Raw genomic sequence first — 22,556 nt, 5'->3', positions numbered from 1 at the left:
GCAAATTTTCGTTTCCTTTCTCATTCAGTTTCAGTCCTATGCAGTTTTCATTAGTCAAGAACTACAATCTTGCTTTACAATAGTTTTCTGCAGAGAAGCTATTTTAAGTTAATGACCATGCCCATTCTCCCATTAAAGTGCTTTTTCACTCGTGGACTTAGCACTCAACATTTTTTTATGGCACTTTGTTTCACATTATGCTCAGTAGCCCATGCAACACATGACATTTTGTAACCAAATAGCCAATGGCCATTGGCAAACTTCCCCACCCCTCCCTTTCTCAATATTATTGGAACAAATAGCCTTATTTGCACAAAAAACCCTCTGCAACCTGCAAAATCAAGTTAAACCCCTTAATAATCTGTGTCAAGTAGATTTATTACAATTTTCATTACACTCAATTCATTGCTAGCCAGAATCACACAGGTACCTCAGCTTTTTTTTGCCAGAAATACGTATTGCAGCACAGACTGAGGATTATCAACCGGCCAAAAGACCGGGGGTGATATTCTGGATAAATGTTCTTACCTAGTAAAACTACAAAAGGAAAAGAGACTTAAAATTCAGATCAATCCTTTAGTTACTTTAGAAACAGTGTCAGTAGAATGCAGGATGACTGGATGAAACAGTTTCATCAGCCTAGGAAGATATCTGTAATACTCTAGATAAAAATTATAACTTCGTCCCAAAAAAAAAAAAAGATTTTGCATTTAAATGCTTCACCTTTATTCTTTCTTCTTTAATTGGGCCTTGGACTATTTCTAACATTTTCATGGGACAGCTTTATTTCCAGTTAGAATAATGCTCACAGCCCTCTAAACAAACAATTTGGTCACCAACTTGTGATCCCAGTGACTCCTGATAAACTCACAGCTGTTGCACTGAATATTTATACATGAAACAACTGATGTATTTCCATCTGGTCTTTATGACAAGAGGATGACTATATAAAATGGCAAATCACTACTGCTTCCAAACAAAACCTGGGGAAGAGGAAAGGGAAACTGCTGAGCTGGACTGCCCTTGACCCATGACAAACAGACAACTCAGCTGTCACTTATGTTTTGCTCATTTGAGTAGCTGCAGAAAGTATATCTGAAATGAGACACCCTATTCAGCTGAAGCTCAATCTACTCCATGGAATTTTTTTCCCTTCCTGGAAAGAAATTTGGCTTGAGAAGGGGGAAGGGAGAAGGCAAGAGTATAAAGCAAATTCCCAAGAGAACAGTAAGCACATTTCCATGGATAAGATTGACTTACCAGCTGGAAAATCTAAGTTTGGATGAGGCAGTTCCAGGAGTCAAAGCTTAGATGTAGGTTTTAAACATGCTCATTCTTCTTTTACATAGGGTAGCTGAACACAGATAACAAAATCTGCTTAATTCCAGAGGGTAAGAGGGAGCAGGGGGAGAAAATAAAACTCTTGTTTTGCCAGATGGCTTATACTGGTACCATAGGAAGATTCAGGAAGGCCAAGGTTAGAAAATAAAGCAAAAAATTACATTGGCAATGACTGATACACTGTTTTGTTGGAGGGGGGAGAAATGAGGATATTTCCTGAACAGGTAAAAAGCAAGAACAATTACCATTCCCACACAGGAACAAGAGAAACAAAAGATAGCATTTCCCTGAATATTATTGCCAGAGAAGATAAGGACAGAAGTCAAAGGGAAAGTGGAAAATAGCTCTCTACATCATCAACCAACTCATTCTTTCCATTCTAAATTCCAATGCCAACTTCCTCAGATTTCATACCCCTCTTAAGTGACAAATTATACTTAAAACATCCCTACGTTCCCAGCCTGCTGCTTTTTAACTGCAGTCATCCACACAGACTTAGTTAACGCTTATCAGTTGCGTCATTACCTGGTAGTTATCAGCTCTTTATTTAACGTAGCTGCACTCCTTCAAATTTTACAGTTACCCAAACCATGTGGTTTGTTGCAAAAAGTTATCAAGACCAGAAGTTGAGCAATACACAGTTTTGGACATGCTACAACAGTACAATCACACATCACAAGCATACTTCAGAAATCTGGTATTATCTTATAAGCTGCCACATTAGAAGCCACAACTGTTTTCTGACAGAGGTCAAACCACTGCAGAACTGCAGCAAAGCAAAGCAAACCTTCAGCTGAACAACTCAGAACAAAAACCAGCAATTTGCAGTAATGGTAAATAACAGAGCCTTCCACAAAAGAATTTCGGGAATTACTTTGCTGATGTTCAAAGTACAGCCAACTGCTTTAGCACAGCTGATCCTGGCTTACTTCCTTTGGTTAGTCCTACCTAATCTAAAGCTACTTAAAGCTTTCTTCACAAAACTGAACCATTTCTTTCCTTCACCATTTGACATAATCACTGTTTGCACTAGTGCTCGTTTTCCCTGTATTCTAGATCAGTTTATCACCCATTTCCAATTCATAACCCCATCACTCATATGGTTTAGAATCTAAGGATGCCTTCTCCCAGAGGCCAACAAATAATAATTTTTTACAGTACAGGTTTATTAAGCAGAAACCATTAATAGCTTGGGCACATTGGGAATTTTCATAAAATCTCTATATTTGGAGCAGCAAGACTATAAAGTTTTTCCCACGCTTGTTCAACTCCACACTTCAGACCAATACAACCACGTATCTCAGAAAACTGACCCAGAAGACCTTCCAGAGCAGTTAGTCATCTACCCACCAACTAGGCCACAGATGCTGGTTTGGGATAGATGTGTCTCCAGTTTCAAAAAAAAAATTATTTCAAACACTTAAATTATGGTCACAAAGCTTTTCAAAGACAAAATGTGCACATTCACAATCTACTACAAAATACTGAAAAAACCCACAACAAAATGCTCAGCCTTACAGGCTGCTGGGCTTATGGAGCTTAAAACCCGAATGCACCCATAAAATGATTTTACCTGTTCATGAAAGCTACACAAATATTTAATCTGTAAATAAAACACAAACTGATGTATATCCACAGTAGGTAGCTTACTCAATAAGAGATTACTAATCTAAGACTATAAAGGGAAGCATTTTGGCAAAAAGCAGGCAAGAAATCCACAAACTTCAGTACAAGTATTAAAATAATACTTTTGTGAAATAGCCATTCACAGCAATAGGAACTCGCAGAATCCATTCATAGTTTTAAACTTGCCTGGTCCTAGAACTTTGAAATGTCATGTACATCCTAAGAAACAAGGTTTTTTGCTGTTCCTCACCTTTGTCTTGTAAATGCTATTTAACTCTCAAAGTTTGTTGGGAAAAAAAAAACCAAACACTTAAGTCAACAATAAAAACAGATTTCAGACTCTCCAACACAAACAGATCAAACTTCAGTTCTGCTAGGTTTTCTGTGATTGGCCCATCTTTCAGAAATAAGATTCCATACGGGATGGGAGGAAGAACACCCCTTTTTTTGAACCACAATCCCAAGATAAAAATCAAGGCAACTGGCTATTTTTCCTATCTGAAGTGTTATCATGCACAGTTAGTCACGTTCAGTTGCACTGAAATGCTGGATGGAAGCCTGAGTAAGAAAGACAATTTGTGACCGATCTTCAAGTATAGAACACACACAATACACTGGGGGGCTACAGCGTTTAAGTCTTTAGCAGCAACCTTGAGGCTCTTCACTTGCTTTTTTCCTTTTTTATTCCTGAGGGTAAATACTGAACCTCTCAGATATGTTCAGACTTGTATAAAGAGATCAGCAGAAGAAATCATACCATCACCTTAACTGGCTCACAGTTGCCATCAAGAGGCAAAACATTTCAAATTCAAACACCCTGTGTAATTCACCAGCACATCTCCTGGCACAACCTAAAATTTATTTCTGCTTTTGAGTCTGCAGAAAGAAGCTCAAGCTGCACATAAAGGAAGTAGAGAAAGCCACAGGAAGAAAAAAAATTATTCTAAAACTAAACTTCAAGTCTTAAGTTTTGTATCAGACATTTCTGTTGTTTCTCCCTTTTCAGCATACCCTTCCTGGCAAACCAAACGACTGACTAAGCCGCAAATCATGATAAATGCAAATAAAAAGCCTGCCCTCAAAAGCCATTCTACATACTGTCAATCTCTACTTATCTACATCTAGAGGGGGCAATATTTAAACAAAAAAAAAAAAAAAAATCAATCACTTCTCAGACAATATTTCTTACAGTAGGATATTTATCTGACTGGACTGCTTCAAGAACTGTTTACGTCAAGTTTAGCCTCATAATGACATTTTTAATTTAAGGAGAACTCGTAGACCGAGTTCAAATTAGCTATAACAAAGCACATTAACTTAACATCTTGCATTTTTACATACATAACCTACATTTCCCAAATGAAAGCATACCATAAGCAGCTGAATAAAGATCAAGACAAACCAAAAATAGTTCTATGTCGGAAAATATTTGTTTGAATAGAAGGCTCATTTAGAAGAGGCAGATTTGAAAACAGACACGGTAACACTTTGCAACATTTAAGCAAAACCTGCTAACGGTTCAGAAATTGCCATTAACAGATGCATATTACATAAGCTCACATAGATTTCCAGATCCTTAAGATAATCAGCCTGGATTGCTGAAGCTTTTCATAGTAATATTTGGGGGTTATTGTTTGCATGTCATCAGTCTATCCTATGATAGAAGCAGTCAAAATACATTCAGACCAGGGTCACAAACTTGCCACCAACAATCAGCATAGGAGAAGCAAGTCACAGGTCCTCCTAAGAGAGGAAAATGTCCAAGGAAAGCTGGGTAACCCTATCAACTGGGTAGTTTTAAACTACCATGCAGTCACAAGACTAGATTAACTGGCCAAAACCAGACAAAATGCACACACGGCTGTTGGTATCAGCTTTGTACTACCTCACTTATCTCAGCAAAGCTGTTTCAGATTTTCCCCAGTTACATGCAAAGAGACTGGTATTCCTCTTCTTTTCACATTCTACCAAACGGTGGCATTAAACTCACAATTGCGTAATTGGGTTTTTCCATCTTGACCTTTCTGCTTTGTGCCACCAGCCCCAAACCTGCTATCAGAACCCACTATCTTCAATTTCTGATGCAATGAAACTAGAAACGGCTGAAACATGCAGATGAAAGGGATGATCCAGAACAGCTAAATCGAAACAATCTAACTCCTACCTAATATAAGAGGTCTAACAAAGCTTATTTCCCACACTGTCTGCTGTCTTCCTAAAGCAGGAGGACAGCAGCTCAACAGGGACCTACTGAAAGGTTCTGTCAGTGACTGCTTGTCTAACAAAGGCCACAGGGTCAGAACCACTCCGGGCTATGGCTCCAAACACAACTTGTCATGTGGATGCTACTGGAATCTCCAAAGCTTCCTCTCGTTTTAATCTTACTACTGGTAACATCTGAGGAGTCCTGCTAACCACTTGCAAAATTAGAAGACTTGAAATGACCCACAGTGATCCTGTCTTGAGATCAGAGACTCCAGAGAACTGCTGCCCATACACTCCCAACAGATGAATCAGGTGACTTCAGAACCATGTTCTGGGGCACACAGATCATGGGAAAAGAAATGGCATCACCTACATTTAACCATATTTATTCTGGTGTCACTGACACATCACTTTGAAAGCTCATAGATATTTTAGTTACAAGGCCATCAAGTACACAACATCCTTTCTAAAGGATTTCTAGAGTCCAAGTGTATAGGCAGCATTCCCAAAGATTCTGCTTAGACCTAAAATGACAAATTCAAACGCAGCAGCTTGTCTCTGCATGATTCAGAAGAGCTATCCTTGTAAAAACTGCTTACTGGTTTAGATATATATTAATACTCACATAGCTTCTGGAAGGCTATGATATAACAACATAACACTACCAGTCCAATTTTTATCAGGCTGCCATTTCCTTTATCAAAAAATCACCTGAGAACCTGTTAAATTATTCGTGAGCCAGGCAAAGTAATGCAGTGCTGCTTGGAATTCCCCAAGCAAATCTTGAAGCACTTCAGAATAATCTGGACATGTGCCATGTACCTGCCATCACCAGGTGAAAATTACAAGTGGGATGAAGTTCAGAAGTATGCCTAACAACTGCATCTGAATTTTGGACACTGCATTCCACCCATTGCTTTATTCTTTTAGAGAAAAAGATTTGCCAATACCTGTGATGAACTTGCTGCATGGATCTCCTTTTGGGTTAAGAAGACAGCATAGCACAAAACATCATTAACACCAAGTTTATCCTCTGCAGCATGGAGTTAAGGGGTATTCTGCAGGTTGTGCCCACAAGACAAGACATGAGCAAGCTCCTTAACATGACCTCAAGTGAGGCAGAGATTCAATCCTCATCACCACTCTACTTCCCCCAGCTCTCCCAAAGGGAACAAGGGGAACTAAAACCACACACTGAGAAGTGTTGGTATGGCAATTTGTAAATATACTGAGCATATAGAGCAGAAGGAAGGAGAGCCGTAGTATCTTGACCAAAAGCATTCTAACACTGTTTAAGGTCCAGTACACACCCTAAATTATTCTCAAAATTACCTATAAGACAGTCCTAGGCAATGTAAGCAGCTTCCACAAAAATAGTTATGAAGCCATAAAAGCTGAGTCTTGTTCATTTGGACAAGAATTTAAATAACAGATTTTAAGAGATATGCAGATGGTTCATATTAGATAAAAGCCTTTAACTACTCCAAGAAATCAACTCTCAGCATGACAAATCCTGTTATTTAGAATAGAAACTGTTCCAAGTATACTGGAAGAGCATTTTTCCAAGTGTGGTGTACACACATCATGATCTAGTTAAAACCACAGTATCATTATCTGAAGTTTCAAGAGTCAAAACCAGTAACTTCCTACCATCTGCTATTAAAAATTAACACCACCACCACCAAAACCCACAAGCACATGCCAAGTCAAGAGAGTCCTATGCCCAGCTGCAGGAGCACTGCAAATTTACATGATATTTATTATCTTTCTTTTAACTTAAATGTTACATCCATTATGTACACTGACAAACTAAACAGAAAAACACTCAACTTTTATTTCAACTCAACCACGATTTGAAAGAACCAATTAGCAGTCTCAAAGAAAGGCTGGTAATCTTTACAGGAAATGCATGACAGGAAGCATCAAGACTGCCACTGCTTAGCACCAGCTTTGTCACATGCAGCATAGAGAACCTGGGTGTCAGTCAGAGCTGTGATGTTTAACAAACTGCTGCATGAAACAAAACCAAAGACAAAAATCAGAAAAAGAACATGTGGCCCAGAGGGATGTTGCTAACCAAAAGGTATTGAAAACTGCACTGTAGTGTGCACTGCATCCATGGAGACTACCACAGATCTATTACTGCTTGTTTTATTTATTACTCTGCTCGACAGCTCTCAAAGGACTCTATACAGGATATCTCCAGGGAGCTTTTACCAGGTGGGGTTTTTTTCCCTTACAAAGAAAGATTATAGACCTGGTATTTTTCCTCAGCCCTCAAAAGTTTTGTTATAAGGCTAAGTGTTTTAAATCACAACAGCCCAAAACAAATCTCATTTAAGAGATTTAATTCTGCACCTCTCAAACCCACACAAACTGACAAATAAGAGCCTGTTTATTTCCATAAGAAATGCTGCATTTTCAGAATGTACTTATCCGATTATATTTATTGCCTCACAACCAGACAGTTACAAATTGACCCACAGCCATCTCCAAAAGGGATATCCCTTTGAGGTAAGATTATTTTCTTAAGTAGAGGTCTCCTAACAGCTGCAGCTCCAGAATGTACTTCAAAAGCTCCCTTCTCTCTTTCAGGGTCACCTTTGTCAAGTCTGAGGGAGCCTGACCACTGTTTATACTTCTGCAGGTAATTAGTCTGGCTCCTTTCCCATGTCATTTATCAAGCTGTCAATTGTATCAATTACAGCACAAACACTCAAGAATATGGCTGGGTTTTCATCTTTAGCTAAAGGAGATTTCATATCAGAGATTTGAAGACAGTAAGTACCAGTAATTTATTCTGCCCTATGACATAGAAAACCAGCAAAAATTTAAACTTTACTGCACAAAATTTCAAGTTCCCTGCATATGCACACTTGTAAATGCAGCATCCTGAAAGTGCCGTAAGCCCACTGAATGCTTACAGCTTTACAGATTTTACTTTCAGTATTTCACAATTTGTAGAGCAGAAAACAGAAGAGATAATAAGGACAGCATGATGTTGACAGATTGTCACATACCTTGATTAATCTACATTTGTGACAATGACACAGCTGGCCCAGAAGCAGTCACAAACAGGAGGCACACTGCTGCTGCAGCCACATAACTCTGTTCACAAACTAGTAAAGCATTATCAACACTGATGTGAGGTACAGGGTAGGCACAGGAGCCAGCATACTTCATTAGACTTGGATTTGATCTTCCAGTAAAAGTTTCAGAAAATGTATTTTTAAATAATCAGAGTTAAATCACAGTCAGAGCTTTCAAAGGGATATTGACTATCTCTCCAGAACTAACAGAATGTAATCGTTTTCCAGCAGTCCTTGACAGATGAATTCCAGGTCCACATTTCTCAGCTTCCTGCCACTGCAGAAAGGTCTAGATCTGGTTTTTCATTTTGCTTTAATGTAGCTACATGATTGTGCATCAGAGCCAGCATCTTTGCAGTCAGGACTCCCTAGTGAGCAATATGCAACCAGCTTTTTAAAAAGAAAAAAAAAAAAAAAAAGACTACAGGATGCCACAGTTATGTGATACAAGACCTGTTTTGGTTGTCAGACTTGAATGTGCAACTTCTGAAACATTCTCAGCTCTGCCAGTCCAGAAAGAATAGAGCATTTTAAGAATTATACATTGACCTCCACAAGCTGATATTTGTCATGGTAAGTCTGCAGTGGAGTCTATACTCCAGAGTACAGAAACGGCATTCCAATGCCGTCTGCTGACCTAAAAATCACCATTAAATATAGCTTTAAGACAACGAGATAAAAGATAGGCATCGTTAAATCTGAAGTGTCACTAAAAGTGAAGCTATACATCACATCCAATCTACTTCCTGCACTGTGAGTTTTAAGTTCACATTGTTAGACTCAGAAAAACTCTGACAGATGGAAATATTATTTAGTACCTCACTGTTTCCTGCTACAAAGTGTCACTTGCATTATCATTTTTACCAGAGTGCACTATAGAATCTCATGGTTCACATCCAGTTCTGGCATTATGCTTGTTCCAGCTAGTTTTTCATTGCTATTTCCTATGTAAGAAAAATCCATTTGTAAGCTGTACACTTGGTTTGTAGTTAGGCATCTGCTAGAGAACTGCACACATGTAAGCTACACCAATTTATTACTCAGGTGGTTTATAACTGAAGGTAACCAAATTCACAGTCAGCTTTCCTCAAACAGTAATGAGTACAACAAACTGTGCACCACTTTCACCTGTCCAACTCATTTCTTACCCCTGAGACTGTGTTGCTTAGGTAGAGCCCTCCACTTCCTCTCTAATCCTTCAGCAGCTCATGTGTTAAGCAGAATAACCTGACACAGCACTGAAATCAGAGCAAGAATGGCAAAGCAAACACATCAGCAAGAAGGTGCACTCATGAACTGTGGGTGCTGAGTGCCCAGCCACCCTCTCTGTCAGGGAACACAAGGGACAGGAGCAATAGAGCTCCCAGCAGACACACACTGCTGTTCTCCAGTGCACACCCTTGACCAGGAGCCATTTCCAACCAGTGCAAATACCTTCACATGAACAGTTCATTGATAATGCCTCCTTTAGGAGAACACACTGCCCAAATGAAAGGTAAGTCTTCAAATGCCCCACAAATACACAGTTCAAAAGAGCCCAAGTTACCTCCACATCATCAAGCACACCCCTATTTGAAGTTACTGATTTGAATAACCAGAGCAATAATTCTAGATAGAAGATTTTGCAGTCCAGCAAGTGACTGCATTAATCTGCACTGTTCTGTAAATCAGCAGTTAAATTACAGCCTTGATTTAAAACCACTCACACAGGGACTCAGAGGGATGACACAATAGCACTAAGATTTGGCTTTTGCAGCCAGCAATGTGACTTGCTACTTCTGGCATAAGAGTATTACTTTGCAAACTTAAAGCATCAAGGGAAGGCATCACATTTTATCCACAACATTACCTGAACAGTACAGAGGAGTCAAACTCACTGCTCAAACATAATTTACAAAGATCACTTTTGTCAATGTCTACCTACTTAAAAACCCTTTAATTAGTAACCCTAACTACTATTTTAGTCAATTTATGAGATGTGCTAATGACAACAGTAGGAGGCACACTTGACTCAGAATAACTAGAGCTGAGATGAATACATACAAGGGGAATAAAAGTATTTGAAGGCCAACACCACACTAACAATTGCCTTGCAGCAATTGAAGCTGAGCACTGGCATGAAGCAGTAGCTGCTGAGCTCTTCACAGCCCCCCTACATTCGCAGCAGGGCAGGTATTTCACATTTGAACACCTGCACACAATATTTTAAAGTAGGTTCAGTAACAATTTGCTTCATAGGGACAGGTCACAAAGTAAACTAGGATGGTCCATCAGTCACACCTGTACTAAGCTTTTGTTAGATTCAACAAAATTGACTCACAGATCCAGAAAAAATAAAGAGCCAGGACCTTGGCTTCCTGGTGATACTAAGAACCAGTGAATTTCAGCTCTTAGGTCACCCAGTGAATTCCAGCTCTCCCCCCTTCTACTTCCTCCACAGTTCCATTTATCAAGCAGAAGGGGCAATTCAATTACAAGGCAATTCAAGAGCCTTGAGGACATGAGCAATATCCTCCACAGTTTCACTAACTTGGAAACACAAGCTGCATTTCATAAACAGCATCTAAACTTCCTTTGAAAGGAAGCATAGTCATAGTCTCAGGTTTTGATCTTCATTGCTACAGAGCACACACAAGAAAATTAGGCATAGTTGCATTATTCAGCATGAAGAAGCCATTCTGACAGACACCAACACAAAATCTTCAGCAGCGCTGTTTAGAAGACTCTGGGGAGGTGGGACACCTCAGATGCCTGAGAAATACTGCTATTGCTATTGAGGAATAGCAATAGGGTTCAAGATAATTCAAGATAATTAAAAGTAACCACCAGTTAGTTATGGCTACTGTAACACAGCATGGAAAAAAAAACATTCAACATTTCCCTAATAAAATAATTATGCTTTGAAGGTTCACCAATTTTCAAACTATGGCATCCTGGAAAACCAATAACATATATTTTTCAGTCCATCTTTGTGAATGCAGATTTCATTTTGATATAAATCATGCATAACAAATATCAACCCATCAACAATTACATTTTCCTGTGTAAGAGGATATACCCACCATCCCAATAAATACCAAGTTCCTCCTTTTATTTCTAGCCACAAAAAAAAAAAAAATAGGATTTAATCTTAAAATATTCTACTAGCTCTAGAGTCTATCTCCTTCAGCAAATACTTTTAACAGCTATAAAATGTACATTCTTGTTTTAAACTTGTCACTTCATACTGACTCCTGAGAGGAAAAACACAGCCTTTGGAATCTGGCTGAACTTAACCCAAAAGGCACTCCTGCAATGCAGTTCCCCTCTGAGCAATACATCAAGTATTTCCCCCTTGCAAATATTTTCATTCATGCTTTTTGAAACTTGCCCATTTCAATACTACCCATGAACTTCACCAACCAACTGAAAGCCCAGCAACATTCCCTTTAAAAATGAGCTTCTTTAATAAATTCCTTCAAAGGTGGTGCTCCTTCAGACAGTTTGTCCACATGGCATTGATGATGATTAAGACACTTCAAGAGGCAACATCAGTGAAATGCAACTGATGGCAAGCTGACATCAGTTTCTGATCAGTAAGTGTGAAGATTAAAACAGTCTTCAGAGATTCAAGTCACAGAACTCAAAAATTGGAAAGATTAAAATTTCAAATTAAAGTCATAATTTTGACTTTTTAATTATTTAGGTTATAGGGTTATTAATCTCCTCACAGTTCAAATGGCACAAGTAAAGCTTCAGCAGAGCTCAACACTCAATCATTTTACTTTTAAATTAAAATCAATGCTGAAACAGACCACCACAGCAAGTATGTAGCTAGCCTGGAGGAGCAGGTCATGCTGAAGGGTCACAAAGAAAACTGGAAGCTTTCTTCCATAGTGAGTAAGCACAGAATAATGGCAATAACATAATGAACCAAGATATTGGTAGACTGCTTGAGCAACCACCCAAAAGCAAATATGAATTCATATTAAGAAATCTTTCAATAAATTCCCTCAGCTTGACTGGAACAGATATACAAGTGCTTTTGAGAAAGTTCTGGTGCAGTTACTGCAAGCAATCATTTGTGAGCCACTGACTGCTTAAAAACCCTACAAAGAGTTTTGGGACTTTCACCCAGTGCTCTTTTGTCTGCCCTAAATGGGATGGGAACACAAACAATAATAAAGATGTACTACATGAGCCCTTCTATGAATTGCACCAAAACCCAACACTAAAAAACAAACACTAAAACCTTTCAACTTAACTCTGAGGCTTTGGAAACAAACCAGCACACCAGGTATTTGTTCCTGGTACTCTAAGCTCTTCCCACTTTTCCAGGTTGCTGCACAGCAACCTGTGTCTGTTACACAAGCTGTGACTCGCAGGGAACTAAGGGTGCTCTTGCCATCCTTAAGACTGGGCTCCCACAGAACTCTGGCTCTGCTCAGTCTAGAAACTTGATAAAAGAGCAGTGTCTTAGTCCAGTTTAATCCACCAGCCATCCAGAAAGGCCAAACTTCAGGGTGCTTTCTAAAGCTTCAGAAATATAATTTCTTTCCCTGTCCCTGTTAACAAATATGAACCCTGGAAGTTGGAATGAAAATCACAGCTTTGCAAAACTAAACGGTGTGATACACTGCATGACTTGTGTATATTCTAGAGTTATCTATCCCACAAGAATCCACTGCCACTACCTATAAAATGTCTGTGAAATTAATGTTTTCACATTTTCTCCTAAGAAAAACACCTCAACAAATTCTGAAACGTTAAGAGTAGCTCAAGTCGACATTCACACATCTTCCCTCAGCCTCCCTGAAGCTGCACACAAGTGTTTTTACAATCCTCCAAGCTACCTTTTGGAGGTATAAAATGCAAGACACTGTACGAAACAGAACTGTAGCACATTTTGTGATGATAAAGCTAAAAGACTCTTCAGAGAGCACAGTATTTAAAATAATTAAAAGGCAAACTGCCTCTATGGAAAGGATGCACCTTTTCTCCAAAGGACTGCCTCAGGTAAGGTTTGCAGTTCCTTTCGAATTAAGCAGACCTCGAGCTGATGGGTTTTATCCCCTTCAAGCACAATGACTAGCACCTGGGAGAGTGACTGTGCTGTGATAATTCACTTTTTTTTAATTTATTTATTTTACCTGTAGCTCGCACCAGGCAACTTCCACGGTGGTTTCAGTATCCAGTCCTTTATACACAGTTTTGAAAGAGCCTCTTCCGATCTCGATGTCAAACTTCAGGAAGCGGCCATCCGGGGAGATGCCCACTGCCTTGGTCTCAAGCTCTTCGATGTCTTCCTGCTGCGTTCTCCGCTCCTCAAATTCCCGGCTGGCAGCTGACAGGCTGCCAGAGGCACTGGTAGGGGGTAACGCAGTTGCCTCATCCCCCTCCTCCTCCTCCTTGGGCAGCAGCGGGGCGGCATCCTTGGCGGCTGGGGGCTCCTCAGCAGCCTGTCCTTCCAGGGGGAGCGGGGCGGGCGGCGGCGGCCGCGAGTCGACCTCGGCGGCGGTGACAGGGGCGTAAGGGGTCCGGCCGGCACCCGAGGGAGGGAACACCGAGGGAGCCGCGCTGCCTCCCGAGACAGGGGCCGAGGGCGCTGCGGGCTGCAAGCTGGGCAGCTCCAAGGCCGTGGCGTTGGAGTCGCAGATCACGCTCCGGCGGAAGAAGCGGTGCTCAGTGGCTGCCGCCCCTCGGCTGTCCTTGTCCATGGTGTGGCGGCGGCGCCGGTACTCCTCACTGCGGCCTCCGTTCTCCGGTCCACCGCCCGCTCCACCGGCGCCGGAGGCTCCGTGCTCGGCGGCTCCCAGCTTGTCTCCGACGGAGCTGTCCGAGCTGGAACCGTTCTTGGGCGGCGGCGGCGGCGGCACCAGGAAGCGCGGGCTCGGGGGGCCGCTGCCGGCGGTGTCCCCCGACATGGTGCCCCGGGGGAGCGCGGCTGTGGCGAGGCGGCGGCGGGAGGCGAGAGAAGGGCCGGTCACTGAGCGGGGAGCGCGCCCGGCCGCGGCTGCCGTTGCAGCTGCAACAGAGGAGGGTCCCAAGGGCTCCTCTCGGCGGAGCTGGGAGGCTGGGCCGGCGGGGTGGATCCCCGGTCAGCGTATGCATCCATCCTGCAGCGGGGAGCCGGGCAGCGGGGCCGACATGGAGCACCGGGAGCAGACACGGGGCGCTGGGCTGGAGTGGGGCACGGCGAGATAAAGGAAAGCCCGAGTACCGGGGAGGCCCCCGAGCGGGGAGACGCCGCTACCTCGCCGGCTGCAGTTACTCCCGGCGACGGAGAGAGAGCGGGGCCGGCCCGGGTGCGGGAAGGGGAGGGGAAGGGGCCGGGACGCGAGGAGGGAGCGGGGCGCAGGCCCGCACGCCAAGAAAGCCGCCGCGCTCAGTCACTCGCTTCCGAGCGGCAGAGGCCCGGGCAGGCCCAGGGCAGGGAAAGGGGTCCGGGGGGCTCAGCCCCGCCTCACCGGGGCGCCCATGGCGGCCGCGGCCTTTCCACCGCCCGGCAGGCGCAGCCACCGCCCGCGCGGCCGGGCCGCGCTCTCTCCAACAGCCGCGGCCGCCTCGCGCGGAGCCGGAAACCCTCCTCCTCCTCCTCCCTCTTCTTCTTCTCCTGCTACTGCTCCTGCTGCCCGCGGCCCGCAGCCGCCGCTCCCCGGGGCTGCCGCTCCCCGGGGCCGCCGCCGAGCCGAGTCCGGGAGGCGCCCGGCGGGCAGGACCGAGCGCGGCCGCCCGGCGACGCCTCGGCGCTAAATGGCGACGGCGGGAGCCCGAACCGACACACGGTCCGGGGGGGAGGAGGGGCCGCGCTGTCGGCCACGCCCCGCCCGAGCCCGGGCCGCGCATCGTCCCCTCCCCCCACCGCCACGGGAGGTGGCCGCTCCCGCCGCGCGCGGAGCACCATGGGAGCGGTAGTTTCCAGCGGCAGAGGCGCACTGGGGGAGCCGCCCGTGGATTCCCCCGGGATGGGAGGGAGCGAGGAACGGGAGGGGAGGGAACGACGAAGGAGGATCTCGGTGTGCGCCGAGGGCCAGGGGGCCGATGTGCTGTGGGGAAGCTCGTCCTGCGCGGCCGCCCCTTCCTCCACCCGCCCGGCAGGTCAAAAGGCACCGCGCTGCTCGTTTCTTCAAGTCTTGTGCTACACCCACACGTTAAATATTTTAGATGTATGTATTTATTTAGATATTGTCTATAGGTAGATAAATATCTCTCAGAGAATATCCCGAGCTGGAAGGGACCCGCAGGGATCACCGAGTCCAGCTCCTGGTCCTGCCCAGGACACCCCAGGAGTCACACCCTGTGCCGGAGGGCATTGTCCGAACGCTCCTTGAGCCCTGGCAGGCTGTGCTGTGCCCGCTGCCCCGGGGAGCTGTTCAGTGCCCAGCCACCCTCTGGGGGAAAAGCTTTTTATAATATCCAACCTAAACTCCACCAACTTCAGGCCGTTCCCTCAGGTTCCGTCACAGGTCACCAGACAGAAGAGATCAGTGCCTGCTGCTCCACTTCCCCTCATGGAGCTGAAGACAGCAATGAGGTCATGTTTTCAAACAGCCTCTAAAATTCTATAAAATCATGGGCAACCACGACTCCGTGTAGCTGAGTAGTGTACAAACAAGTAGGGGGTTGGGTTTTTCCTCCATTTAGGCCATCTGAAGAAGCACTAAGTGGCCAAGCAACCTGAAATGCAATTAACTGCTCTGTAAATGTCATTATTCAAAAGAAAGAGAATTTGCAGCCTCTGCCCTTAACACAAGTGTTATCTTGTGGCCACTTCAGTCATGCTTGTGGCTGCTGCAGCTGAACCCTGTACAAAACCTGGGCCTATACAGCAGCCAGAGCCCACATGAACCCTGACACAAATTGGGAACTTTCAGGTTAACAAGGCTTTGGCAAAGGCGAGTCATCTAAATTATTTATATCACGTTCCTCTTTTGTATGAATAAACCAAAACCAAGCACTTTCCTTCTTACGGCAGCAATCTTTTGAAGTCAACTGGAATGTACTGAAGAGGGAGTAAATTATTTTGTACCATGACTTTCAGGCAGCTACAAAGCAAAAGTTACACTCAGGAAGAAAAGGAAAACTAAGAAAATTCCCTGAGTAAGTAATATGTTCCCAGCAAACACACTGTTGTTTCAAATACTTTTTTTTTTTAAGTTACTTTTAAACAAGCAGTTTAAGGAAGTTTTGTGTTGCTGATGCAAGGCCTTAACTCCTGCAAAAAGTAGCACAAGTGGCCCTTTCAGAGTTCCACAGCTCCCACAGATCCCACAAATAATCAGTCTGGGCAATTCTCATGTGCTTGTGCTCTTCACAAATAAAATTTGACATAGTAATCAGCATACTGCTGTTTGCCATTACATCCTTCTGTGCATCCTTTCTGTACTTCCTTTTTAGCCTTTGTAACATCAAACAAACTAATGGTACAGTCTTCACAAAGGGGACAAGAAGTGTTTTGTTGTACAGCTCTACAGTAAAGATTTCTGCATGGTTCAAATGGATTTCTGCATGGTTTCTAGGGCTTGCCTTCACTGAAAATGTGGATTTAGTTTGTGTATTCATCAGGGTGCCACTTGAACTGCATTGGCACCAAGAGCAGACACGCTCCAAACCAATGCTGAGGGTAATTTGATTAGCAGCAGAGTGGCTGGATCGAAACTGATTAACTCAGAATTCAATCTGCCTCATCCCTGCTGCACTGCCAGCACCAGCAGCTCCTCTGATCGCCGTCAGGCTTCGGCGTGACCGTGAGTATCTGTGGATGGCTCTGGGCAGCTGAAGGAATTCCTGTGTAGCAGCAGCAGGTGAATCCATGCTGGCTTTATACTGTTGAGAGCAGTAGGACACAGTAGCAGGGCTCCAGCAGGCCCCATTCCCTTCCCTGGCCTTTTTACCACTCCTTAGGATGGGACCATGAGGAGTGGAGAGCAAACCTTGCTCCATTCCGTGCCTGATGTCACTCGTGTGGCATGTACCGAAAGTGATAAATCACTCTGTGTGCTGAAAGGCCACGGAGCTGCTGGGTGAATTCCACTTGCATCATCACCAGGAGGTTTGGCAGGGCAGGCAGTGCCAGCTCTGTGGCCAGCCACATCCCTGAGATCTCCCACTCAGGTGGATGGGATGCAGCTGGGAACCACCTCCCTTCGGGCTGCACATGTGGCTCGCAGGAGACCTCGTGTGCAGCCCCTTCTCACTCAAGTGCCTCTCACCCATTCTTCTTCAATATATTTCTCAGTTAAGTAAGCAAAAGCTTTGCTAAAGAGACTGCAGCATAGCCACAGGGGGCCCGAGGCGGTCTTTGCCTAAAAAATTGTGGTAATTATGTAAAAAGGCACCTCCCCGGTGTCTGATCCAGCACATTCCTTAGCACTCTCGAAATTCAGGGAGGCCGCTCCTCAGTGAGAGGTCTCTAACACCCGGCTCCTCTCACTGGCTCCTCTTCTGGGCAGAGGTAGGCAGAGCAATCTTCTTGGCAGGAGAAAGGAGCTGAGCAGCTGACCTGAAGGTGGGAATGATGGATTTTTGTCTTCTTTGGCTCTGAAAAAAGAAATGGTATGATATTGGCAATTATATTTTATGTGGGTGTTGATTTAATTTTGTCATTCTAAAAAAAGATGAATGTAATAAAGAGTGTGGGCTTGCTTTCCCTTCAGTTTTATTTCTTTTAATCTGTAAAACTCTGTTTAGGCTAAATGGAAAATTTCAGTATTGCAGCAAGATTTAATAAGCCTAAAGTAAATTCTATATGTATTCCATGTTTAGAAACAATTAATTAAAATAGTTTTGGTGCCAGAGCTCCTCAACCAATTAAAAATATTTTTTTTGCCTTTTGCTGTAAGAAAAATCCACAGAAAGAAGGAGCCTGACTACACTTGAGAAATTACAGGCAAAGAGACTTAAATGATCTTTTGATAGAATCCAAAGGGCTTACACTTGACATCGTAAAAATATCCTTCTCTCAAGCCTTTTATAGTTACAATTATCTTGGTTGGAACAATAATAGCTTAAAAATTACTTTGAATGAAGTGTGATTTTGAAGTTGACTGAATCAAAAATTTTTTTTCAGTTTTGCTTTCTCCATGAAATTTCATCCCCTGTTGGCATCCATGACCTGTCCATGTGACAGTCTTAATGGGAAGCAGCTATTCTCTATTTTCTCTTATGCAATACATTATGCAATACAGGAGGCTATGCCATAATTTTGATGCATGTGATTTTATTCCATAACCTAAGTGCTCTGCAAAGCAAACTCCTCATCTCATTTTTATTGCCCATTACCAGATTGCAGCTATGGTGCCATATTACAACAGTGACAGTACAAGTTTTTCTACAGCAGTTTCTTCTTTTTCCTTGACATTTCTTAAATCTAAGCCTCTGCCACAGCGTTCACTCTTGTTTCTTAAAGTTGAAAGTAGATGAAATAAAATATTCCAAGACCTCATGCTTGAGAAATGAGACAGTTTCACTTGCCAGGTATTCTGTTTTGCTTTGTTTTATCCCCTAGCAAGTCAGTTTCATTTATTTTATTTTAGGTAGGCTTTGTACTTGCAAGTAGCTCTGGAAGTTGGGTTGGTTGTGAAATCATTGTAACCATTTCTGGGACCTGTAGGCAGTTTAAGTCCTCAGGCTCTGTAGTGGGTGGTCCATCAGATGGCATTGGATGGTGAGTCCTGCCCAAACCTCTGAACCTGGGTGCTCTCTCCACAAGCAGGAACCATGGGAATTGGAAAGAGAAAGAACTACAAGTCTTACAGGCCTTACAACATCTCTCTTTATGCTGTCCTGGCTTACAGAGTCTGCAAGTTCTGCAGGAAGACAGGTCCACACCACAGCCAAAACACCTGAGCAAAGTCTGAGCTGGAGCTGAAGGACTGGTGAAACAGCCACTCAGACTGTATAAGAAGGACTAAATCCAGGAATGATGAATTATGTGACATTTCTTATTTATTGCTTGAGAAAATGTCAACAACCCTGCACCATAAAACTGGAGCAGAGCATGTGCTTCTTCATCAGATTGAAACATTCATTTCCCTTTCACCCACCCATCCAACCCCCATTCTAGCTACTAGAATAGAAAGCACAACTCTTTTTCTTTCCTTTTTTTCACTATTCTCTAGAGCTACATTAACAAATGGATTCCAAGCGTGTGAAAACAAACCAGTGAGAGAGCCAGCAGAGGAATGCATCACTGGTTTGTTACCTGTGCTTTTCAAGGAACAAAGCACAACTTTACACTATATTAGTAACCACTTTTAGTCTAGAGTTTACTGTAGGCTGTGCTGCTGGCCCCCTGTTGATTGTAGCTAATCAATCATTGTATTTATTATTAGCATATTTATCTATGTACATTCTCCAAACATATTCCATTCAGATAAATTTGAACAATAAGAACGTGATAGAAGAACATTTAAAATAACCCAAATGCTGAATTTTATCAGAGATGAGATTCAGTTCTTGTTCATACTCATGTATATTTCAAACTGTATCAAGCCATAGAGGCAGATGCTGTGGCCAAATTCAATGTTGGTGCTACTGGGAGCAGAGGAAAAACATGGCTCACTTCTTTCTTCATCATCTTCCTGGCTATTCTTGCTATGTTTCCTTATATAACGAGTTTATGGAGTAGTCAAACAGTGAGTGAGTGTTGTGGAAGCAGAGATATTTGCTGAAATCAGCATCGTGTTCTTCCTTTTTTTGTGTCTTTAGTCAATTGCTCAGGATGCCTCATTTATCTTTTCTCTCTCAGAGGCTTTAGGGAATTCTGTGCTTCACAGCAGTGTCATAACACTTCTAAAGCAAGCACAGAGGCAGGGGCACTGCTTTAATGAAGAGGAGCTGTTTGATGGAGGTGGGTGGAGGGAAGTGTGAAGAAGATGGTGATGCTGGGTTTGTAACTGACTGATGCTGTGCAGCAGTCACCCTGCCCTGCTTTCTGCTCACCACTCACAAGTGGTGCAAATCAATCACTCTCACAGCAGGTCCAGTCCTGCTTCTCTTTACATCAAAGCACAAAAATAAAATACTACTCACTTCAGTCAAAGCAGGAGCAAGCTCATATGCAGCATAATGAACTTCCTTATGTCCTTCAAAAGCAAATTTGGTCCAAATGAAAAACATTAGTCTGCTCTGGTGCCATTTCTGCCAGATCCAGTACTGGAAGGTGCTTGCCATTTCAGAAATGTGTTGGACATTCCCAAAAGATGATGAGTGTTCTCCATGGCCACTGACACTGGGGAGAGAGGGGGCACTCACCCCTCACAGTGAGGCTCAGCACCTTGCAGAATGGAGCCCCTGACAAGGCAGGATTCCTGAAGGGGAAAAGGAATATGTGATCATTTGGCTGAAGGGAGCAATAAAAACCTGGAATAACCTCCTCAGACCACTTCTCTCCTTGCCAAATAGTCAGTGTGAGGAGTGATTGGCAAGTTGTGCACACTACAGAGCTGTTCACTTCCAGCCTTGGGCTGCTCTTGCAGCCTGCCAGGACCAGGAGCAGAGGCACAAAGCTGGAACTTAACACATGCTGGCAACCCACAGCTGAGGCATGGCCTGCTGTAGTGGTTTGTCAGGAGTGAGAGGCTTTACTGACAGCATAAGGACACTGGTATTAAAAGTGACAAAGTTCTGTAGTACCTGAATGACCCCTGCTCCACACGTGCAAAGTTTTCCCACTCATGTCATTTCAGTGGTGTAATTATAATCCAATGAAAAAATATCCAGGGTAAACAAGTTCTTGGGGGCCACTGCCAGATGACACAGGTCACAGCAGCTCTCATGTTGCTCAAATCTGTGTCCAAGACTGGGAAGAGAATCAGGGAGCTGCAGCTGCCTTGCAGATAGCACTAGATCTTCTGCTGTTCTTGATCTTAAGTGAAACACTCCAAGGAATCTGCTTCATGTTTCTCAGAGATCTTGGGAGGCTGATTGTCCTAAGGTTCCAGGTGAGAAGGGAGAGGTGATCTGAGTGTATATGATAATTGGAAAAGCTCTTTGTTTCCTTTTCCTGCCTGTGGTACTACCTAAATGTGGACAACCATATTCAAATAGTTACAGATATTTAATGTCACAAACAGTTAATGACTGACTCCATCCCAAAACATCAGCCTCTCCAAATTAATTCAGATACTCAAGAATTCATCAAGTACCTCAAATACAGCAGAATGGAAATCAATAGTTCAACTGCCTTTAAGATATGATAAAATGTTTTCAAAAGTATTTCAATTGCGTGTGTGTGTGTATATAAGACACCTCAATTTTCATGTCTTTCTCTGAGAAACAGCTTGCTCAATTTATCTGCCTCTGATACCAACACAGTGGTCCTGCTGTTTCAATCCTGAAACGTCAGTCTTTCAAGATGTTTCTGTTTCATATTCTCATTTTCTGAGAACAACTTCCCCTTCTCATCCATGAACTATTAACTGTCGCTGATATCTGGAAAGCAAAGACATTGCCTGCTGGGGACACAAGAAAGTGTGGTTTAGGTCACAGGAAAACCAGACTGTGAGGTATAGTAGGAGCAATATCTTTCTGCTCAGACAACTCCTCAACTGCCCTAGGCAGGTAGGACAGAGCCTCAGGAAACAGGTATGTTTAGATGCAGTCATGGCTGCAAAACTTGCAGCTGCACTAAGATAAGTTAGACAGATTTTCTACAGTGCTACCAGTATAAAGGACAAATTATTAAAACTTCTGGATGAGTCAGAGTAATTCTCTGTAGCTCACTCCATCCACTTTGGAATGCAGTGCTTAGCTTCCCTGGGTGCCTGGAACCTGAACCACAAGCTGTTCACTCCCAGCACCTTCTCCCTGCCCATCAGTAGCCTCTCCACTGTGCTGGAGATAGGCACACAAATGTGCATTGTTGGGACTCAAATCTGCAAACACTACAGCAGTACTTAAGTCCTGTGAACAGTCCATTGACATTTTACATTGCACACAGCAGTAAGTGTCTGGAGGATCAGGCTCTTGGTGATTTACAGGTACATCACTTCAGGTTCAAAACAATGCTGATCATAGAAAGGCAAATAATTCTGGTCTCTCTTAAAGTAAGAAAAATCCTCCAAACACCATTGCCTAAAATTAGATCCACAAACAAGTGACAGAGATTGCACAACATTCATTATAAGGTTTGCCAGGATTTTCCAGCAGAAAAGACCCAGAAGGAAATATAGATCCACTCATTAGGACTTCTAATATCACAGTGAGTAAATTACTTTTTAAAAACATCTTGCATTACAGGGAATATTCAATCTCAGGGGAAACAAACAGTCTCTGAGCAGCTTACACTTTTGGCAGCAGCCCAAGATAGCACGA

At 43.3% G+C, this 22,556-nt stretch overlaps 1 protein-coding gene across 16 annotated transcripts in view; it reads right to left on the bottom strand.

Moving 5' to 3' along the window:
- The window catches only part of WNK1 (WNK lysine deficient protein kinase 1), a 96,424-nt gene extending 82,191 nt beyond the window's left edge, over nt 1-14,233 (bottom strand). For all 16 annotated transcript variants that reach the window (XM_041484461.1, XM_041484464.1, XM_041484463.1 and 13 more), the window contains exon 1: nt 13,391-14,233. In XM_041484461.1, coding sequence (XP_041340395.1) covers nt 13,391-14,164 — 774 coding nt within the window. In that variant the 5' untranslated portion in view covers nt 14,165-14,233. The remainder of the gene's footprint in view (nt 1-13,390) is intronic.
- Nucleotides 14,234-22,556: the final 8,323 nt, after the last annotated feature.

This window comes from Pyrgilauda ruficollis, unplaced genomic scaffold (assembly GCF_017590135.1).
Source record: "Pyrgilauda ruficollis isolate IOZ18807 unplaced genomic scaffold, ASM1759013v1 scaffold66, whole genome shotgun sequence".
In the NCBI taxonomy this organism is placed as follows: Eukaryota; Metazoa; Chordata; class Aves; order Passeriformes; family Passeridae; genus Pyrgilauda; species Pyrgilauda ruficollis.
This window is presented reverse-complemented; position numbering and strand designations above follow the sequence as displayed.